Source organism: Helobdella robusta, assembly GCF_000326865.2.
Source record: "Helobdella robusta unplaced genomic scaffold HELROscaffold_57, whole genome shotgun sequence".
NCBI lineage: Eukaryota > Metazoa > Annelida > Clitellata > Rhynchobdellida > Glossiphoniidae > Helobdella > Helobdella robusta.
Window position 1 is genome coordinate 611,758 of NW_008705311.1, and position 22,055 is coordinate 633,812.

At 35.5% G+C, this 22,055-nt stretch overlaps 4 protein-coding genes across 4 annotated transcripts; 2 read left to right on the top strand and 2 right to left on the bottom strand.

Moving 5' to 3' along the window:
* Positions 1-2,190: 2,190 nt before the first annotated feature.
* On the bottom strand, positions 2,191-4,907 carry HELRODRAFT_179865 (hypothetical protein; the record flags this gene model as incomplete). Its single annotated transcript, XM_009028662.1, has 2 exons — positions 2,191-2,234; positions 2,789-4,907. The coding sequence occupies 2 exons, from the start codon at positions 4,905-4,907 to the stop codon at positions 2,191-2,193; spliced, it is 2,163 nt and encodes a 720-aa protein (XP_009026910.1).
* A 1,801-nt stretch (positions 4,908-6,708) lies between these two features.
* Positions 6,709-7,776, top strand: HELRODRAFT_157726 (hypothetical protein; the record flags this gene model as incomplete). Its single annotated transcript, XM_009028663.1, has 3 exons — positions 6,709-6,864; positions 6,999-7,319; positions 7,558-7,776. The coding sequence occupies 3 exons, from the start codon at positions 6,709-6,711 to the stop codon at positions 7,774-7,776; spliced, it is 696 nt and encodes a 231-aa protein (XP_009026911.1).
* A 3,969-nt stretch (positions 7,777-11,745) lies between these two features.
* HELRODRAFT_193706 (hypothetical protein) lies at positions 11,746-17,160 on the top strand (the record flags this gene model as incomplete). The annotated part of the gene is made up of 8 exons (XM_009028664.1): positions 11,746-12,343; positions 12,531-12,930; positions 13,175-13,266; positions 13,647-13,711; positions 14,148-14,266; positions 14,547-14,619; positions 15,064-15,273; positions 15,375-17,160. 8 exons carry the CDS (start codon positions 11,746-11,748, stop codon positions 17,019-17,021), a joined length of 3,204 nt encoding a protein of 1,067 aa, XP_009026912.1. The 3' UTR covers positions 17,022-17,160.
* HELRODRAFT_193707 (hypothetical protein) lies at positions 17,159-21,926 on the bottom strand. Its single transcript, XM_009028665.1, has 11 exons — positions 21,876-21,926; positions 21,507-21,577; positions 21,137-21,217; positions 20,707-20,834; positions 20,389-20,608; positions 20,142-20,242; positions 19,790-19,871; positions 19,541-19,616; positions 18,256-18,862; positions 17,954-18,124; positions 17,159-17,583 (listed from the first exon to the last, which is right to left on the bottom strand). Exons 1-11 carry the CDS (start codon positions 21,899-21,901, stop codon positions 17,281-17,283), a joined length of 1,866 nt encoding a protein of 621 aa, XP_009026913.1. The 5' UTR covers positions 21,902-21,926; the 3' UTR covers positions 17,159-17,280.
* Positions 21,927-22,055: the final 129 nt, after the last annotated feature.

A 22,055-nucleotide genomic window follows, 5' to 3' on the forward strand; every position in this document is an offset into this window, starting at 1 on the left:
ATTAAAGAATATATAGCGGTTCTGATTCAAAAATTTAATTCCTTCTGTATACTTGATAGGGCTTTAGATGACCTTTCTGAGCGTGACCCAATAACATAGAGTACCTGACAGTGATTATAGCCCCATCAGTGGCTAGTTAATCAACCAAGGGTCATACACATATACAACTTACATGCATACATTTGGTTTGTATGTGTTTGTATTTGTGCAATAGCAATAGACACCCGAATGTGTAAAAAAAGCGTTTTGTACCAAGAGCGCTTAAAATAACAAAACATACCTCTACCTACCTTGTATGCTGATGTGTAATTATTTGTGTATATATGTGTGTGTGTGCGTGTGTAGTACAACGTATATGTAGTTATGTATGTGGTCATGTGTGAGTACGCTGTGTTGTGCAGTGTTGTACAATCAAGAAGAGAAAGTGAGATCAATATGAGAGAGGCTCACGTGCTGGCTGGTGTGTTTGTACGTTTCGCTTAGGTGTATGTGTGTTTTTGTATGTTCGTGTGCTTGTGTATTTTCGCGCGTTTGTTTGTTTGGATTATGTATGGGTGTTTGTATGTTCGTGTGTTTGCACACTTGGATGTATGTGTGTTTGTATGTTTTGTTTTACGGTTTTGTATGTATACATAAACCTTTATATTTTCATTTCACCTACGCAGGCATCTACTGTTTGCATACTACCGATAATAATGAATCAAATACCGCTGCAAACAATTCATCCCCTAATGAATAAATGATACAACTGATGATGGTTGTGATGATAATTACGATGATGATGATGACGACGACGATGATAACAATGATGATGGTGATGCATACATTTATAAAGATGTATGTATATTTCCTTTGCATCTAAGATATATAATATAATATATAATATCTAAGATATATAATATAATATAATATATAAATTTTTACAATATTCTATAAATTCTTATTCTATTCTTACTAATCTTTAGTGAGAAAAATCGAAAAAACGTACTGCAAACATATTAACGATTTATATATATTTATAGAATATTGTAAAAATTATGGTCTTTTATCAAAATATATAAATTTATATAACTATAAATTAATGCTGGGATTGTCATACTAGATGAATTTTTATGCAAATTCTACCACACTGTCATCCGACGTTCTTACAATTTTCAATTACTATCATAAGCAAATACAATTTCATTTAGTCTCGTCTCGTCTCATTACTGATAATGATTTCGTTTGGTTTCGTTCCGATTGGTTACTGATGATGACAACGATAGTCTAGTCTCGTCTCGTTACTGATAATGATTTCGTTTCGTTTCGTTACTGATAATGATAACGATAGTCATATGTGATGGATCAAAATATACTATGCTGATAGTTTATTAAGGATATCAAAGACAAAATGACTGACTGACTGGAATGAGAAGATAATGAATGTAAGAGGTGACTACACTATATACCGGTGATAATTATCATTGACGGTTATAAAGACAAAGATGAAGACGACTATGATGATGATGAAAGATGATGGAGACACAATGAAGAAACTAAGTTATTAAATAGGGTTAAGTAAATAAGAGAATCCTTGAAACTCAATCTAACTTAAAACATCACACATCTCATCACATATCTCTCTCTCTCTCTCTCTCTCTCTCTCTCTCTCTCTCTCTCCCTCCCTCCCTCCTCTCTTTATCTATTTATCTGTGAAAATCTATATCTATCCATCTGAAAAGTAGTCTAATTTGTTGTTATGAAAGCTCTTTTTAAAGCATCAATTAAGCAAAAAATACAAATAGAATAAAATAACAATAATAATAATAACAATAACAAACAATAATAACAATAATTATAATAATAATAATATTATTATTATTATTAACCTGTATCAGCGCTGGAGTTAGATATCAAGGAGACAGGTCTTTTTAATTCCACATTCTTATGATCACAATTCTTACCAATGTGATTATTTTCGTTATTATTATTATTAATATTATCATAATAATAATTATTATTATTGTTGTTGTTGTTTTTTTCATCAGTAACTTTATTGTGCCATCCTTATACCTTGTGGAAAGAATGCATTCATTTAACTTCATGACATTAAGAGTGTTATCAATGTTATTGTTGTTGTTGTTATCATGGTCTAAATGAATGTTGTTGTCGTCGTCACCATCATCAACAACAACAACCCCAGCATCCAGACTACATGCTGATATAGTTGATAGGGGTCTGGTATGTTGCTGTTGCTGGTGTTGCAGATGTTGTTGTTGTTGATGATGTTGTTGTTGATGTTGTTGTCGATGTTGTTGTTGATGTTGTTGTTGTTGACGATAAAATTCCCTTGTAACATCATCACTCTTATCTTCTTTATCATTTTTACCATCATCATCATCATCATAAACGCCATCATTTTTCACATCATCATAATCATTATTATTATTATCATCATCATTATTATTATTACTATTATTATTATTATTGTGGCCGGTAATTATGGTGGTAGTGGTGGTAGTAGAAGTTGTGGCTGCCACAATGGTCACAGTATTATTTAGCATCTTTCTACCTTTACTGACAGTTTTGTTGCTAACTTTGTTTCTACGGAAATCACCACCACCACCACCATCATTATCATCACCACTACCACCATCATCATCACCACCACCATCATTATCATCACCAGCACCATCATCATCATCATCACCACCACCATCATCATCATCAAAATTGCCATCATCATCGTTATCAAGACCGTTTTTATTATCATCATTATCGTCGTCGTCAACACCATAAGACTTCCTACCATCACCACTACCATCTAGACTGACACCAAAAAATTTTGTTCCACCACCACCACCACTACCACCACTACCACCAACACCACTGTCGTCGTCGTCAGCTTGCAGTTGCTTCTTACCCCCATCACCATCACCATGAAGTTTCTTCTTATCATCATCATTATCATCCTTACCATTTTTACCATGGCCGCACATGTTTAAGTTCACATTATCACCATCATCATTACATAAACCATTTTGACCGTCATCATCATCAACACCGTCACCATCATCATCATCATCATTCAGGCCTTTTCTATAACGATTATCTCTACAATCATCATCATCATCATCATTATGAGAAATCTTTTTACCAGCATCATCATCATCAACATGATGATCATTAACATCATCATCATGACCGACACCTTCTTTTTTGAGGCCACCATCATCATCATCATCAACATGATGATCATTAACATCATCCTCATGACTGACAACCTCTTTGTTGCGGCCACCACCATCACCATCATCAACATGATGATCATTAATATCATCATCATGATCGACACCTTTTTTGTTGTGGCCACCACCATCAGAATCCTCATCATCACCGACAGCTTTATTACGGTCGTCATCATCATCAATAACATTATCAATGTTATCACCATCGCCACGGCGCTCATCGTCCTCTCCATCGACCAGCAGGGCATCATCAGCGAGCGTGCAGTCCAAGGGTAGGGCGTTCTCTAGCATGTAGCTGTCGTTCAAGATTCCGAAACTCGAAGTTCTACTAGAAGTCGACGGCGACCCGATGTAGGTGTCGTTGTTGTTGTCGTTGTTGTTGTTGCTGCTGTCCAGGTGACTGTTGTTGTTGTCGTTGAGGTTTTTGAATTCTGTGAAATATGATTTCTCACAAAAATCTTCTGAAAACGTCCTGTATAAATTTAGGTTGTTGTTGTTGTTGGTGGCGTCGTTGGAAATGTTGTCGTTCGTGTCGCTGAGGTCAGTGCTGTGAGATGAAGAGCAATCCATCAAAGAACTTATCCTCTTTCTTAGCAGTCCAGCCGACTCAAAATCTTTCATCTCAAAAGTTCGTTTTCTCTGCAGTTTTGGAATCGCATTGTTGTTGTTGTTGTTGTTAGATGCAATTTGTTGTTGTTGTTGATTGATGCTTGCATTTTTGCCCGATGACGATGATGTGGTGATGTTGTAGTGCTGCTGCTGCTGCAGCGATTGAGTATGCAGCTGTTTTTTTTGATGTTGTTGTTGTTGCTTGCTTGACTTCACGTCAGAGGAAAGCTTTGATCTTCTAAACGTGAGGCCAAGATTGAACTTTTTGCCAGATTTAATTGTGGGCCCTTCATTGTGATGATGTTTCTGCTGTTGTGGCTGTGGAAGCTGCTGCGATTGCTGCTGTTGTGGCTGCGGAAGCTGCTGCGATTGCTGCAGTTGACTAAATGTTTGCTGACTAGAAGAAGCTTGATTAGTTTGTAACTGACTTAATTTCTGTTGAGAATGTTGCTGCAGTTGTTGACTAGCTATCGACACGTGTGGAACTTGAGAGTGACAGTCCTGGTTCTGCTTGATTGATATGACATCTAACTCTTTAGCTCCACCTCCAACAGCTTTCGAGGTGGATGACAAACCACACCCAATCTTCCTTGCTGATTTTTCCACATCTTGTTCACCGTGGTGGGGAATTTTAAATGTTTCCCCGAGTCGTCGATTAGACATGAAATCTGAGAACTTTGAAGAGATGTTTGATCTCAATGAATTAGTAGCAGCAGTTGTTGTTGTTGTTGTAAAAGTTGTAATGTTAGTAACAGTAGTGTTAGTAGTAGTAAATGTTATAGTATTTGATGTAGTAGTCGAAGTAGTTGTACTGGTACAACTAACTTTAGTGATATGCATTGAGGTTTGCAGGGGTTGTGAATGTGGTGTTGTGGTGTTCAGGGATGTGCCCTGGTCATTATTAACAGCTGAATCAGCTGCTGCAGTTGATTTTATTTTCTTCTTAAAAAATGGCAGTTTGCTGTTGAGCGATTTGACAGCTGATGATGCAGTTGAAGTGACAGTGGTTGAGAGGGGTGGTTTCGTTGTCGAGGAAGAAGAATCCTCTTTTTGTTGGGAGGATTTAAACATTTTTCTTTAAATTAAGCTTGTTCAATATTCAGTCAAATTTATTTGAATTTTGGTTCAATTATTCATTTTCCAAACATTTTCACAAAAAATTTTTCTTTTTTGGTCACTAGCTGCACATGTGGAAAACTTTTGTAGTTTTTTAATTAATTAATAACTAATGTTTAATAATTGCAATTTAAATTTAGATAACTTTGTATGTAAAATACTAATAGAGGTATTTTAAATGAAGAAGTCAAAATTGATAAGAATTTCAACTTTTAGAATTGCTAGTTTAGATTATTTATTAAGATTCCCATTTCGGTCAAAAAAATTTTTTTTAATTTAAATTAATTTAATAATTTAATGTAAAATTTGAATTGAATTCTATTATAAAAATTTAAAATAAAAAATATAGAAAACTTACTTTTAGCTTTTCTAAGGTGTTGGTTAGATGAACAAGTGTTACAGGACTTAATATTTAACTACTAAATACGAAAAAAAATAATTTAAAAAAATCTCTAAATGCAAAATTTTAATTTTTAAACGCAAACAAATTGAAAGATTCCAGACTCAAAAAAAATCGCAACACAACTTCATCTTTAAATGACATTAGACAGGTGTTCCATAGCAAGTGAGGCTAATAACTAAATACGGAACGTCATGTTGTTTTTTGGTTGTGAATTAAATCAATCAATCAATCAAATCCTCAATCAAACAATAATTTAGACAGTCAATTAAACAATCAATCAAACAATTAATCACAAAAATTAAAACGCTATTTTTGCAATTTTCAACAGCTTTTTTGATAAATTTCACAGATAAAGGGTCTTGATCCGCTCGGAACGTTGTGATAAGCCTTATTATGGCCATACTATCACAAATACAAATTCGCTAAGTTTCTCGGCTTTTAAAAATTAATACTAATATAATTATTATTATTATTGTTATTATTACAAATAATAATATATTGATGTTTACATATACATACTAGTTAAAACAAGAGTTTGCGTGCTATTTTGAAATTTTGATTACGGTTTTATGTGTAGTTTTTTTGTGTTGAATTTGAATGAAAACTATCAAACTGTAGAAACAAAAAATTGTTTTCTAAATTTCGTAGTTACAGCTTAGTAAATTGTAAAATTGCTTGTAAATTCTTCTAAATTAGTATTCTTGCGCAAGTTGTAAATTCATAGAACTTTTAATAAAATTAATTTACGAGAATAAACTTTGGCTGCATTTATTTACAATCACATAGCTCAAATTAGTATAATAATTAAATATAATAAATTTTTACAACCATAGTATAATAATCAGCCTAATTAAATTACAGTGCATAATGTAACACCGTACAAAGTTCATTGCATGCAAGGAAGATTCTGATTGGTCGGTGATTAGGGCCTGCAGCTAATAGGAAGCGCCGACTCATACTATATATTGGCGCAATTTTGCAAACGAGTATTCACATTCCGTTCTACAGCTCGATCGCTCGCTTGATCATTTCTCTCGGCAATTTTCTGGGAATTTCATCAAATTTCTTCAATTTATTTCTTGATTATTTCCTGATTTTTAATCGGTTAGTTTAGAATTGTTTTTCTAATTATTTTCCCTTTTTTTAGTGTAGTTTATTCATAATTAAGGTTGTTGATTTCGCGATCAGATCGCGCACGTTTTTGGCAGATTTTATTTCGAACGTATATTTACATTATATTTCTTCTGTTTCTGCCTATTTTTTTTAGTTTTGTAAATATTTAATTTGAATAATATCAAATTCTTCGTTTTATTACTGGATAATAATTTTTATTTTGATAGATTAAACTACGAAATGGGTAGAGCTCCTAAAGATTCAGCAAAACCGAAAGGCAAGATGTCGGCCTATGCCTTCTTCATGCAGGCAACACGGGAAGAGAGAAAAAAGAAAAATCCCGAAGAGTCACTGTCTCTCTCAGAATTTTCAAAACAGGCTTCCGAAAAATGGAAGGTTTGTGATTTATTTTATTTTTTAATTAGATTTTGTTGATAGCTTTCGTTTGCTTTTTAAATAAATAATTTGTTTACACCAAGACACATGTTTGATAGATAATGGCTGATAATTTTACTTACAAAAATTTACAGAATATGTCAGACAAAGACAAAAAGAAGTACGAAGAGTTGGCTGCCAAGGATTCAATGCGGTACAAAGAGGAGATGGCTGATTACGTACCGACCAATGGTGAAAAGAAAAGGAAGAGGGGAAGTAAAGACCCCAATGCACCAAAGAGGGCACTATCTGCCTTTTTCTGTTTTTCGAACGAGGAGCGTGCAAAAGTTAAGGCGGAATTCCCATCGTTGTCCATAGGAGAAGTTGCCAAGGAATTAGGCAAGAGATGGGAGGTGTGCAAGAATAAAGATAAGTACGAAGCCATGGCGGCAAAGGATAAAGAGAGATACGAAAAGGTAATTAATAAATTTCATTTTCTAATCAACCTGCCTAATTTGTGTTTGCCACTAACAATGTGACAAAACATAGTGTACAGCAGGAAAATCATTTAATGACAGGAACAATGATTTGATGCATCACTTGTATCACATTTGTTTTCTGTTGTACATATCATATTTTAAAAATCATAGTTCTATATAATATTACTATCAAATTCCCATTTTATTTTTTAACTATTATTGTAATTGCTAACAGGAAAAGGCTTCGTACAATGGTGGATCGGGCGCATCTGCCTCAGCTGCCGCTGCTGCTCCGGCTAAAAAGCAAGCAGTCTCAAAGAAAGCCTCAAAGGCTAAGGCCAAGCCCCCTGCAAAAAAGCGCAGAGCTCAGAAAGATGATGACGACGACGAGGAAGAAGATGATGAGAACCATGAAGATGAGGAAGATGACGAGGAAGAAGAGGACAGTGATTAATTAACTCCTCTTCCTAGCTAACATTTTTTGTAAAACTGTTGCCTGTTTTCTTTTTCTACATTTTTTGATATGAACATTTAATATTCCAGTACTTTGTTGTGTGTATGTTTTGTGCCTGTCTGTACTGCATATAATGACATTATTTTGTCCGTAGCCTTATTTCATTTGTTCCATTTGGATCTCATAGGTTTAATTATGTTGTAACGATATTTGTATTAGCCGTTTGTATGAAATCTATGCATTGTTAATTAGTTTAATTTCATATACTGTATCTATGGCTAATGTCTAATAAGTTTCTGATGTCAAACTTCTTGATAACTTTACAAATGTATACAATTATTGAATAAATTTATTACATTGAGCTTGTTTAAACAATCATCAGACCAGCTTACTTTTAACTTGTCTCTTTAATTTATTTAGTTCAAGTTAACTTTGTTAAAATTGAACGGTCTGTAAATAGTGATCGTATTTATTCAATGGCATGATGTATTTAAGTTGTTTGTATACCTATTGATTTTAATGTGATGGCTGATTCTTGGGACTGGTATATTTAGGCATGTGTATATAGCCCTCGTATGCTTATGTACGTGTAAACATATAATTGGTTGTGTCTTTGGAGTTTAGGTATTTGATATTGTTTTCTGCGTTTGAATAAACATTGTATGTAAAGAAAGTGCTAGCGAGTTGTCTTATTGCTTTTACATCTCCATAGATGATATATACATATCACTTATATATATATGTGTATCGTGTATATACCGGATTTGTACGTACTTGGATAGGATGGTTGCCCAGATGTGTTTAAATTTCAGAAGTTTGGATGCTTATACAGAAAGTTTTGGCCGAAAGGATGTTTTTTCCTCCGCGCTCTCACCATCTTGGCTGATTTTGTTTTAATCAAAAAATATCCGATGATGAAATTTAGATAATAAGCTAAAATGATCCTTTTTTCTCAATGTTATCGTTCAGTCACTTGCCAGAAGCTGAAAAAAGTTGCAACGAGTGATTTTATCAAGGTGAAACCTCATTCTGTGAGAGTGCTAATTCTATAATGTTTCTTTTATCAAACAAAATAGAAATAAAATTATTCAAATGAGTAGTGTATTGCGTGAAAAAAGTCATTTTGTGGTTTTAAAAAAGTACAGTTTTGCATTCGTATATTCGGTTAAAAAGTTCTGAATAACTTTCGGGACATCTCAGATTCTTGCGTTACCTGAGAAGTAGCCGCTAGCTAAGTGGCTATCGTGATTGGTCCTCGTTTTCAAACATTCAAAGAACCGGGCGTCCTGCGATGGACATTTTTATTTTTTTCTCCGTCAAATAAAGAAAAAACTTTAGTTTTTCATCTAAAAAGAAGATTTTACTCGAATTCGAAAAAGGTTTTCTAATTTTATTGTTTTCATGCGTTTTGTTTTGTAAAAGTTTATAAACTTTATATGAATATATTATATGTGTATCTGTATTGTGTAATCTAATGTGTAAGTAATGTAATGGTTATTTAGTTATTAACTTATTAGCTAAGTTGAGAGCTTATTTATTATAAATATTAACTTTTATAATCGAACATGTTCATTTTCTTCATTGTTAAGAGACATTTCTAATAAAATATTTATGTAATTAACTGAGTTGAAAGCAGTTTATTGACTTAAACGTTCTTTAGAAATTTGAACATGTTGTTTATTTTTAAGAAACATTTTTTATAAAGTGTTTATGTAATTTACTAAGTTGAGAGTTCTTCTTTAAAAAACAATTTTTGTATAATGTTTATTTTATGTAATTAGCAAAGTTAAGAGCTTATTAACACTTAAGTATTTTAGATCATGTTGTTCTTATGAAAATTGAACATGTTGAGCTTTTGTCAACTTGTGCTATTCTTAGACCTAGTTAACAGAAAATGTTTTAATATGTTAAGATTCGGATAATTAGATTATAAAAAATGAATAAACAAGTTTGTATGTAGATCAATTTAAAAATTTGGAAATCATTTTCAATGAAGGGATTGTATAGTGGCATTTAAATAATTTTTATAGTTTCAATAGCATTATCTTATCGCTGGTGTAGTGAGTTGACGTTAAGGCAGTAACTTTGTAAAGGCAGTGCTTTTAGTTTATAGTGCTTCTTTAAAAATTAAATTCCCATCAGATCATTGTTCCATTGTGTTGAGAAATTGGAGTTACTTTGTAAGAGCAGTGCTTACAGAAAATCCTTCTTTTGTTTGGTTGAATCTTTTAAATTTAAACTGAGAAGCACTATCATTAAACTGGGAAGTTGATTGACTTTTACTTTTGTTGTTTCTAGGAAATGTCTCGGTTGTTTAAATATTTAGAAATAATATTTTGCTAGATAAGATGCATTATCATTAAAATAGGGAGTTGAGGTTTTTATAAGTAGCGTTTACATAGTTATTTCTTTTGAGTATTTTTATATTTCGTATGCATGTCTAAATTTAGACCGAGCGTGTTTTTTATATTAAATTTGTAAGTCCATAGGTTTTGAGTGGCAGATATGACAAATTAAACTTGTGACTGAGCGTGTTTTTTTTAAAGGAATTTTATATAAGCTTTCGGTAAGTCGATAAGGTTTGAGCGTCATATATGGCACAAAAAACTATACTTGTGATGGAGCGTATTTTTTAGAAAATTTATATTTTATAATAGATTCGTAAGTCGATAAGGTTTGAGCGTCAGATAGGACAAATTAAACTTGTGACTGCATGTTTTTTTTAGGGATTTTTATATAAGCTTTCGGTAAGTCGATAAGGTTTGAGCATCAGATATGTGACTATACTTGTGACGGAGCATGACTTTTTAAGGTTTGAGCTTCTGATATGATACAAAAAACAAACTCTTGACAGCGTGTTTTTTAAAGAATTTCTGATAGAGCTTCAGTAAGTCGTTAAGGTTTTGAACGTCAGAGGACATTAATTAAACAAATTAATTAAATTAATTAATTAAACTTGTGACTGAGCGTGTTTTTTGTGAATTTATTAAAAGGCGTCAAGTCGATAAAGTTTGACACAATACTAAACTTGTGACTATTCGTTTTTTAAGGACTTTATTATATGGCGTCAGTAAGTCGATAAAATTTGAGCATCAAACATGACAATAAAGCGTACTTGAGGCTGAGTGTGTTTTTCTAAGGAATTTATTATAAATCATCTGTAAGTCGATAAGGTATGATCGTCAATTATGCCACAATGAACAAACTTGAGGCTGAGTTTGTTTTTTTTTTAAATATATATTCGTTATGACGACGACTTAGCTATAGAGGGGACTCAGATGCACGTTTTAACTGGCGTTATCAAGAATGGCATGAACGAAAAACCCAAAACTAAAATAACTAGGCAATTCTTGAACATTAATGTTGAATCCTTACATTACAATAACAACCATGATACGAAGCATAATGAAATATTTCAGTTTTTCAAGTTTTGAACACATTTTTTGGTGGCTGATTTATTTTTAGAAAGGTAATTTAATTCTACATAACTGGTAAGAATATTTTTTGGATGCCGCAATTATGAATGGTAAAACAACTTTCTCCGTGATACGACGCACGATGAAATGTTTCTGTTTTGCGAGTTTTGAACACCCTCTGTTCTATTGGTTGATGAAATATTTTTAAAAAGATTCTATTCTAAATAAATGGTAGAAATGTTTTTTGAAGCCGCTCGTGTATTTCTGTACCTTGTTTAATCATTGTTCATACATACGTTACTTACAAAGCTGTACAATTTCTAGTAGCATAACATGTATGAACACCTGCCACGCATTCACCACTGGGTTCTCTCTCTTTTCACGATCTCTCCGCGCGCATAATATATAGGTCGGTCGTGGGGGAGCTGGAAGCTAAGTTCAGTGTCACAAATTTAATTCTTAAAGAGTTTACGCGTTAATTGGAGTTAGATGATGGATGAGAGATCATTTTGAACAATTATCTTAGTAACACATAAACTTACCGATCGCAATCATGTCTAGCGCTGCGCGATATTTTAGAATTTCAAATTTTTTGAAAAGAAAATGTCATGCAATTTCGTCATCGTCTCTGAAGAGTAAGAAGGGTAATGTTTTGCCTGAAACTATTACTAACTTGAAAACCGGTGACCAGCTTCACAACTACCGCGTCACGGCCGTCACACCTGTTCCCGAGCTGAACCTGACAGCCATACATCTCATACATAAGACTGGGGCCGAACATTTGCACATCAGTAGGCAGGATGCTGAGAACGTTTTCGCTGTGTCCCTGCGAACGACACCCCACGACAGCACGGGTGTGCCCCACATATTAGAGCATGTATCGCTCTGCGGATCCGAAAAATTTCCAGTTAGAGATCCGTTCTTCAAGATGTTAACTCGGTCAACTTCGACTTTCATGAATGCGTTCACGGCAAGTGATTGGACCATGTACCCGTTCTCATCCCAGAATGCCAAAGATTTTGAAAACCTTCTCTTGGTGTACCTGGATGCTGTTTTCTTCCCGAGGCTGAGGCGTAATGATTTTCATCAAGAAGGTTGGAGATTGGAGCATGAAAATGTTGATGACAAATCAAGTCCAATCATTTTGAAAGGTATTTTTTTCAGCTTGTTTAATAATTAAAACTTTAAATTTATTAAAGTTTGCCAAAATACTATTCTATTTTTCAACATTCTTAATTTAGATATTTGTTTAAAAATGTTATTTTACCTAAATCTTGTAACTTTATTAATAATAAGTATTTAGTTAATATGGCGTTAAGAAGTTTATTATTTGAAAAGGTGTTGTGTACAATGAGATGAAAGGAGTTTTCAGTGATCCACATCAGGTATATGAACAAGCACTTCAGAATCGACTCCTTCCTTCAGGCACGTACGGAGTCATCTCCGGTGGCGACCCCAAGCACATCCCTGAACTAACATGGAAGCAGTTGAAGTCATTTCACTCTCGCCACTACCACCCATCTAATTCTAGATTCTTCACATACGGAGATATGCCCTTAGATAAGCATTTATTCATCATAGACAGTGTTGCGCTTTCAAAGTTTATCCGGGGTCCTATTGATACTGTGGTTCACCCTGAGAAGAGGTGGACTAGCCCTCTGGTGTCAACTGTTCAGTGCCCAGTCGATCTCATGTCGCCAGATCCCCAGGCTGATACTATTGTTTCTGTGAGGAGGGGGTGTGTGGATGGAGGTGATAGATTGAGCGAGTGGTTAGGTGATGAGCTGATTTAGGTTGGAGATGTTATAAGGTCGATTCATTGAATCAATCATCTATTTTATGCAATAAATTTTATTTACATTATCAATTGTTGTGTTGGGTTTTTTTCATTCATCCTTTTGTTAACTAACAAATCTGTCAATCGTTCATTCATCCATCTCTCTATCCACTAATCAGACAAGTTATTTACTCTGTGATATCAGAAACTTGCAAGAATCGTTCGAACTCTCCTTTTTAGGCAATCTTTTACTTCAAGGTGACAAAGCCCCGTTTTATCAGGCTCTCATTGAATCAGGTTTGTTTGTTCGGAAGCTTTCACAATGAGGCTTATGATGATGGTGTTGTCGTTGTTGATGATGATGGTGTTGTCGTTGTTGATGATGATGGTGTTGTTGATAATGATGGTGTTGTCGTTATTGATGATGATGATGATGTATTGTGATGATGATAGAAAGTGATAACAATGATAATAAAATGACAATTATTATTTTTATTATCGTCAATTCACTCTTATGTGGTTCAATGATCGCGATCGTCTTTGTCCTACTCATCACAGATTTATCCAGACAATTGAACAAAATAATTGAAAAAATTTCAAATGAAATCGTTTTAATGATTTCAATGGTATAATTTCTTCATTAAATTGTCATTTATTCTTTACATTCGGATAACAAGGATTGGGATCTGATTACTCGCCGGGAACGGGATACAGCAACCATACCAGGGACACCAGTTTCAGTGTGGGATTGCAGAGAGTTAACAAGTTGGTTGGTTGGCTGGCTAGCTGGCTGGCTGGTTGGTTGGTTTGGGGGTTTTTCAGTCAGTTGGTCATTTTTTGTCTGATGTTTGAATATGATTAAATAATAAGAGGTATCTGGTTGATTGAGATTATGATATAAATATTTATGTATACATATTAAAAGTATTAAAAGTTAATTTGTGTTTTTTTCTCCTTTCTCTCCTTCTCTCTCTCTCTCTCTCTCTCTCTCTCTCTCTCTCTCTCCTCTGCTATCTAATTTTTTTTTTCATATCTCTACCATAACTCACCTTTCTTTTTTTCGTCTTTCATTCTTTCTTTCTCTTGCTCTCTCTCTCTTTTCAATTTTCATTCTTTTCCGCTAATTCACTCATTCATTTATTCATTCATTCATTCATTCACTCAGATCAAACGTGCAGGAAGTTCTGTCTACCATCGAATCAACAATCGACCAAATTATAAAGGAAGGCTTCAGCGAGAACCAGATAGAGGCGGTCATGCATAAAATCCAGCTGTCGATCAAACACCAAACCGAAAGGTTGTAGATTTCTCGTTTTTTGTCTGCCATTGCTTGTTCTCCACGTTGTTGTTGTTGTTGATTGCATTTTTACTTATTTTTTATATATTTATATTTATACTTATATTTTTTATCATTTATTTTTTTTACATTATTTACCATTCATGCAATATATTTGTATAGCTTTTGTTACTCTCATTCATTCAATCGTCAATTTATTTATTCATTCATTCATACTTTCGTCACTCAATTATTTTTTCATCAACTTGCTACTAAATTTCCTAATGACCTTCACCTTCAGATATGGTCTGAACTTGATCATGTCCTTGATATCGGAGTGGAACCACGGAGCAGATCCCATACAATTATTGCAGGTGTCCGTTCGACTGTGTTCGTCTGTCTGTCTCCCTCCCCGTTTGTCTGTCTGCCCGTCTGTCTATGTCTGGCAGCCTCTCTACCTATCTCTCTGTTTCATTATCTTTCTACTCATCTGTCTGTTTGTTTTACTATGTTTTTACGACTGTCTTTCTACTTATTTGTTTTCTGTCTATCTGCCTGGCTGATTGATCTTAAAATACTCAGATTTTATTTCTTTGTGAATCTTTTACAATATCAGTAATTTATTTCGCTCTGATTATATTAATTTCCAGAGATTATGGTTAACTTGTTCATTATTCTATTAATTTCTTTCGTGTCTTCGTCACTTTTTCAACATCAGTTCGATGATTTGAATCACAATCATTTTCAAAATCGTCGCCATTCTCATTAATATTGTCATTATAATTGAAACTATTGTCATTATTTCGACAAAAACAAAGATCTCAAAACTGGTAGAAGAGCTGAAGCATAGGCTAACAATCGAGCCGGATTATTTACAATCTTTGGTAAGCCAATACCTCAAAAATAACAAGCACAAACTCACGCTTATCTCCGAATCCGATCCAAGTTATCTGATTGGTCGAAAGAAGGAAGAGGAGGAGTTACTCGAACAGCTGGTGTCCTCTTTATCTGATGTTAAGAAGGAGGAGGTAAGGGACTTTCTTCGATTTGATGAGTTAGGGTAAGTTTAGTAACTCTAGTAAATCAATCATTTTATTATTAATTAACCCTCACAAACGCCGCAAAACAGATATACAACGACGGACTCGAACTTGCCAAACTGCAATCGATCCCAGAGGATGTGAGTTGCCTGCCCTCTCTCGACATCTCCGACATACCGAAGCAGTACGAGAAAACCGATGCAGGTAGAGTTCTGGTCGACATATCATCGAAGGGCAGCAGATCGATCGCATTCAACAGCACGACCGCCACTGCAGACGAGTGCATCGACAACTACGAGAAGGCAGTCAACGAGAGGTACAGGAAGTCCATATTGCCCGTGCAAACTTGCATACAGCCCACGAACGGCATCGTGTACCTCAGAATGGTATCCGATGCAAGTTCATTGGCCGCAAAATTGAAACCTTATCTCCCGCTCTTTTGTAAAATCGTCACAAAGATGGGAGCTGGCGAGTTAGATTACAGGCAGCAAGGTGAGCAGATGGATTTGAAGACGGGTGGATTAGAAGCAAGTGCGTTCCTGTGCGATCATCCTTCTCATCCTGATTTCTTCCAGTGTTCTGTCGCTTTCTCATCTTACTGCCTCGATAGCAACCTGAATGACATGATGAGGTTGTGGTCAGATATCTTCGTTTCTTTATCGCTCGTCGATCGTGAAAGGTTTTACACTTTGATGAGCACTCTGGCAGCAGAGGGTGCATCAACCCTGCCCTCAGCTGGGCATAGGTACGCCATGATAAGATCATCCTCCAGTCTCGGTCACTCGTTTGGTCTTCGGGAGTCCTGGGCTGGAGTAACGCAGCTGGGATTCATTAAGAATCTCGTAACATTATTGTCTAGCAGTTCGCCTGGATCTGAGGAAATGTTCGACGTCCAGAAGGTCGACATGCTGTTGGGAGTGTTGAAAGAAATTGCGGACCACATCCTTCTATCATCTCCTGGTCGTTTGAGAGCTTCCATAAACGCAGCAGACTCACAAATTGTTGACACGAGTTTGAAGGAACTCGAGAAGTTCTACAGGGAAGTCGACATGTTTGGAATCAAAAATCACAATTCGAAGTCTATCAAGGACGGTGGTTCCGTAGGCGGCGACACAAACACACCCAGTGACGAGATAAGGTACGCATCCGAATCTTCCTTCAGACCTTCATACAGTCGCACACATCTGGAGTTCCCATTCCAGGTCAACTTCATAGGGAAAAGTTTCCTAACCGTCCCATTCGCACATCCTCACTACGTACCCCTGCAGGTCCTGGCAAAGATACTCTCCTCCAAATATTTGCACAGGGAGGTGAGGGAGAAAGGGGGTGCCTACGGAGGAGGGGCAGATGCCGGATCGAATTGCTTCAGTTTCTACTCCTACCGAGATCCTAACCTAACCCGATCACTTGAATCATTCTCTAAATCCGTTGATTGGGCCTGTGGTGGGCAGTTCAAGGACGCTGACGTCGGTGAAGCCAAATTATCTCTCTTCTCATCTGTCGACAAGCCCATCTCGCCTGGAAACAAAGGGACGAGACTGTTCATGCAGGGTATCAGCGAGGAGATGTTTGAGGAGTACAGGCGCAGAATTTTCCAAGTTTCCAAAGATGATGTCGTTCATGTGGCCGATAAATATTTATCGGAGCAGTCGAAGGCGTCGGTGGCCGTGATTGGTCCGAAGAATGAAGTGACGTCATCGGCTTCCAGTGGCTGGCACGTTGTCAAGGAAGATTGATTCAGCGTTTTTGTGCATTTGATAAATTTTTTTGTTAAATTGTTTTTCATCATCATACAAGTATTGATAAATTTTTTGTTGTTTAATTTAAGCCGCGTGAAAGTTTGTTCGGTATTCTCAATGAAAATGTTAAAACATTGCCTTTCAAAATTTATTCTATGAAAAAATTGCATCTCAATCAAGTTCAATGATCAAAGATTATAAGAGTGTAAATTTAAATCCGTCATAAGGTTACAAGAATAAGATCTTAACATCATGATTAGCATTTATATCTGTTAGTATGAAAGACGTGGCCATCGAGAGGGCACAACTCAGACGAATGATTGAATGATGATGAGTGATTAAAAGATGGTGGAAATGATGACGACGATGATGAAAAGAACGAATTATTATTATTGTTAATTTCCCATTGGAAAAATTTGCACGGGTTCTTTTTGGGGCAGGTGAAGAAAGTTCTTCCATGATTGGAGCCGCCGTTTCTGACGATTTTCCTCTTGCTACGACTGCCGCAACTACAAAGTGGAGCCGTTCGTTGCTGCTGCTGAATATGCGTGGAGGAAAGCTGATGTGTCGACGACGACGATGATGATGATGAAAATGATGATGATGGTGGTGACACATGACAGAATGATGGAGATTTAAATAACGATGAATATGATGATGATGCCGGTGTTGATGATGATGAAGAAGAAGGTGATGACGATGGTGTTGAAAATGATGACGGTTTCATTGGAAATGGTGGTGATGTTGAAAGCGATGATGACGACGACGATGACGATGGTGATCTTATATAATAAAACTTCGATGAAAATGGTGTTGTTGAAAATGGTGATGGTTTCAATAAGGATGATGATGATGATGGTGGCGTTGATGATGATGAAAAAGGTGGCAGCAATGGTGATGTTTTGAAATGAGAAGCCTGCATCTCTGACAACTGGACTATAACGCGGCCCGATGTCGTTGATGACGTCACCGACGCTTTTGATGACGTCATTAATGTGTTTAGTGTAGGTGTCGTCGTTGATGCTTTGGTTGGAAAATTCGACGTTTTTGATGTCGTTGATGCGCCGGAGCTGGACTTCATCTCGCTGGCACTTGTTTCGCTGATGTCATTTTTGTTGTTGCTGCTACTGCTGTTGACGATGACGTCACTAATGTTGATGTTGTTGTTAGTAATGTTGACATGGTTTTTGATGTCACTACTGTTGTTGTTGTTGTTGTTAGTAATGTTGACGTGGTTTTTGATGTCACTATTATTGCTGTTGTTGTTGATGTCATCGGTTGAATTAGTAAAAATTTGCCCGGTAAATAACTTGTGAAATGAATTGCTAGAACTTTCAGTTAGGCTGTTGTTTGATGTAGTTGAGGCTGCGATGGAGTTTTTGTAAATTGATGTTTTGTTGTTGTGGTTGTTGCAAATTGTTGATGTCAGCGTAGAGTTGTTGTTGCTGTTTGCTGTTGATGTCGCGACATTAACTGTTGACGTATTGTTGCTCGTGAGAAAAGTGCCGTCGTTAATGTAGAATGATCTGAATTTGTTTAATGCAACTGAGTTGTTGTTTATGATAGTTTTAATGTTGTTGTTGTTGTTGTTATGGCTGTAAGTGTTCGTAATATTACTTAACTTTGGTCTTCTTTGTTGTTGCTGTCCAAATTTCAAAATGTTGTTGTTGTAGATGTTGTTGTCGTAGATGTTGTTGTAGGCTGTATGTATCTGCTGACAGCTGGCAACGACGTATTGCTTGTTTCTGTTCAGAAGGTCAACGCATTTGCTGTTTATCAGCTGCCTGGCTATGATGGTGCTTTTAGATTTGCTGTTGTTGTTGTTGCTGCTGCTGCTGCTGATGTTGTGGTTGTTGTTGTTTATGTTTTGTTGTTGTTGATTTTGTTGAGATGACGATGATGATTTAAATTTTTTTGAAGGTGGGGACGACGAGGATGATGACGTAATCAATAATGACGTAATCAATGATGATGGTGATGACGACGATGATGATGACGCAATCAGCGATGATGATGACGACGATGATGCTAAAGATGATGATGATGGTAGAGATGGCAACGAATCGTCATCACCAATCGCATATAATGATAATAAATCATCATCATCAATGCCGTCATCATCAACATTCCAACTATTATCTGCTGCTGTTGTTGTTGTTGATGATGATGATGTAGAAATTACTGATGACGTCACTGATGACGTAATTGATGATGTTGACGATGACGGAGTTGTTGTTGTTGTTGTTGACACGGGAAGAATTAATGTGACGCAAGGTTTAGAAACGACTGTCATTTCTTCACTTTTACGTTGTTGTTGTTGTTGATGTTGATAATGTTGTTGTTGTTGATGTTGTTGTTGTTGATGCAACTTTTTCCTAATCAGTTCGTTGTTCAGCACTGTTACACTCACATTCTTCAGAATTAGTAAATAGAAAATAATAACAACAACAATAATAATAACAACAACAATAATAACGTCAACAACAATAATAACATCAACAACCTGATGAATGGACTTAGTGATGGTCAGCTGGCATCCATCCTTTATCATCTTTCGCACTAGCATGGCCGTGTTTCGAGAATCATCCAGCCCTTATAACAATAATAATAACAATAATTTGCTAGGTTCGCTACATTTATTTGTTGTAATGTAATCAATTCGATTAGTTCTTAACCAAGATAGTAGTGGTAATAGTAGTATTGGTGGTAGTAGTAGTAGTGGTAGTGGTAGTAGAAGTAGTAGTAGTGGTGGTGGTAGAACTTACCGGAATGTTCTCTACCCTCGAATACGATGCCGACCTCTTGGAGAGCTCCCTTCAGCCCTTGAGGCTTTCTATTGTAGAATTTCTGAAAGTTATGTCGTTGTTGTTGTCGTCGTTGTTGTCGTCGTTGTTGTTGTTGTGGTGGTGGTGTTAGTTTAACCGACCAACCAATCAATCAACCAACCAGCCAAGAGCCAACCAACCAATCAACCAGTCTTTTAATCAATCGACCAACAAATTAACCAACCCGTCAACCAATCAACCTTTTCATCGGTCAATCAATCAACCAACCATCTAATCAATCAAACAAACAATCAATCATCCAATAGATCATCCAATAAATCAGCCAGCCAACCCTGTAGACAGCTTTCAAATCAATCCAGTAGTCTAATTGCTGTGGTCGGGTGTATTGCTTGCGCTTGCATTCGTAATGTAGACATATGCCCAAGTCCCAGTCTGTGTGTGTGTGTTTGTTTGTGTGTGTGTGGTGTGTGTGTGAGTGTTTACGTGTGTAAGTATGAATGAATGAGAGAAAAAGAGAACGAACGAGCGGACAAATGACAATGACGAATGAAACTAGAAAAAATTTTAAGATATCCAACCTGACCAAGTGACGAAACAAGCAAACGACGACGATGATGACGTCACAGAGGACGATGATGACGTCATAGAGGACGATGATGATATCTTAGATGACGTCACGGACGACGATGTCACAGATGACGTCACGAAACTGAATCGTTTCTCCTTGGAATGTTGATTCAACCAGCTGACGAACTTCCTCAAGCACATATTCAGCGGTATGCCGTCGTCCACTTGATTCTGTTGTTGTTGTTTGTTTGTTAAATAATGACAATCTAACAAACAGGCAAACGAACGAACGGAAGAACAAACAAACGAACGAACGAACAAACACGAACCTGCTTAATACCTGTCAACTGTATACAGAATTCACTAAGTACCGGATTCTCCTGAGGTTGAACATAATATTGGAATTCCCCAACTATCTCTCCACTCTCGACGTTCAGTAAAACGGCGGGAAATTCGACTTATTTGTTGATTGGTTGGTTGATTGGTTGGTTGATTGATTGGTTGGTTAATTGATCGGTTGATTGATCGGTTGATTGAAAGACTGGTTGATTGATTAGTTCAATTATGATGGAACAGCTTGTTGTTAGAAAAGTTGATTGTGTTTCACTGATTTACAACTTTATGAGTTTGGTAAAATGGCAAAAAATCCAAAATGATTGATTGATTGAATGATTTGTTTGTTGATTGAATGATTGATAAATTGAGAGATTAACTATTCAATTTATCTTAGATATTAATTTAAATTCCAAATTTCATTACTAATTTCCTGACTCCTGAACTTGTCCTTCTGCCAGCAGGTCGACTCAAAATCCAAAACAACGAGGTAATCAAAAGGCTGAACTGGGACAGAAATGAACTAATCATAAAGTATGTCAAGTTAGTGTTACATTTAAAATAAATTTCATAAAATTAGAAAAAGGTGCAACTAAAATTAGGAAAAGCTAGAGATATGCTACTGAAAAGGTACTCCTTAGATATATAAGGTCTTAAAAACCATTTCATGAAATAAATACGACAAAAAAAATACAAAATTGGGTGATAAATAGTAAATTAGGGACATAAACAAAACAAATAAAAAGGTAATCAATTAGGTATTAGGAGCAAAAAATAGAAAATCTAATTTTATTACTTTTGGTTGACTGAATGCCAGAGTGGACGTCATTTTCTAATCTTTTTCTCTTTCGTAATACTCCTAACTCTCTGTTAAAATTTTAAATTAAATTAAACAGCAATTAATTAATTGATAAATTTTTTTATTTTATTTTATCCTCTATAAAAAATGTTTAATATAATTAAATTTTAATTATAATAAAACGGTTTTAAATTTTTTATTAATATTAATAATTAATGCATTCCACTCTACTCTACTATTGATTGACTGACTGACAACTAATAGTAATACTAATCAAAATTTAATTATAACAGTAGTAGTGAGGTAGTCAGATTGACGAATATTTTTCCGGAGATGTTTTTTAAAATAATATTAATACTATTCTACCTAGCTAATTCTTTAGCGGAGCTCATTTTTTAGACACCTAAAAAACATATTTAAATAAAAAAAAAATGATTTGGACTTTAAATTTCGCGAACTAATGTTAAAAAGGGATTTCACGAAAGTAGGGATGTTCCCATATTTAAATAATTTTTATCTGGTGGGATGTTCTGACGTGATAGTTAC

Coding starts and splice junctions, on each gene's coding strand:
- HELRODRAFT_193707 (XM_009028665.1), bottom strand. CDS start 21,901: ATGAGCTCCGCTAAAGAATTAGCTAG. Junction 21,218..21,506: donor TGGCATTCAGTCAACCAAAA/GTAATAAAATTA, acceptor TTTCTGTCCCAG/TTCAGCCTTTTGATTACCTC. Junction 19,872..20,141: donor ATTTGAAAGCTGTCTACAGG/GTTGGCTGGCTG, acceptor CATAACTTTCAG/AAATTCTACAATAGAAAGCC.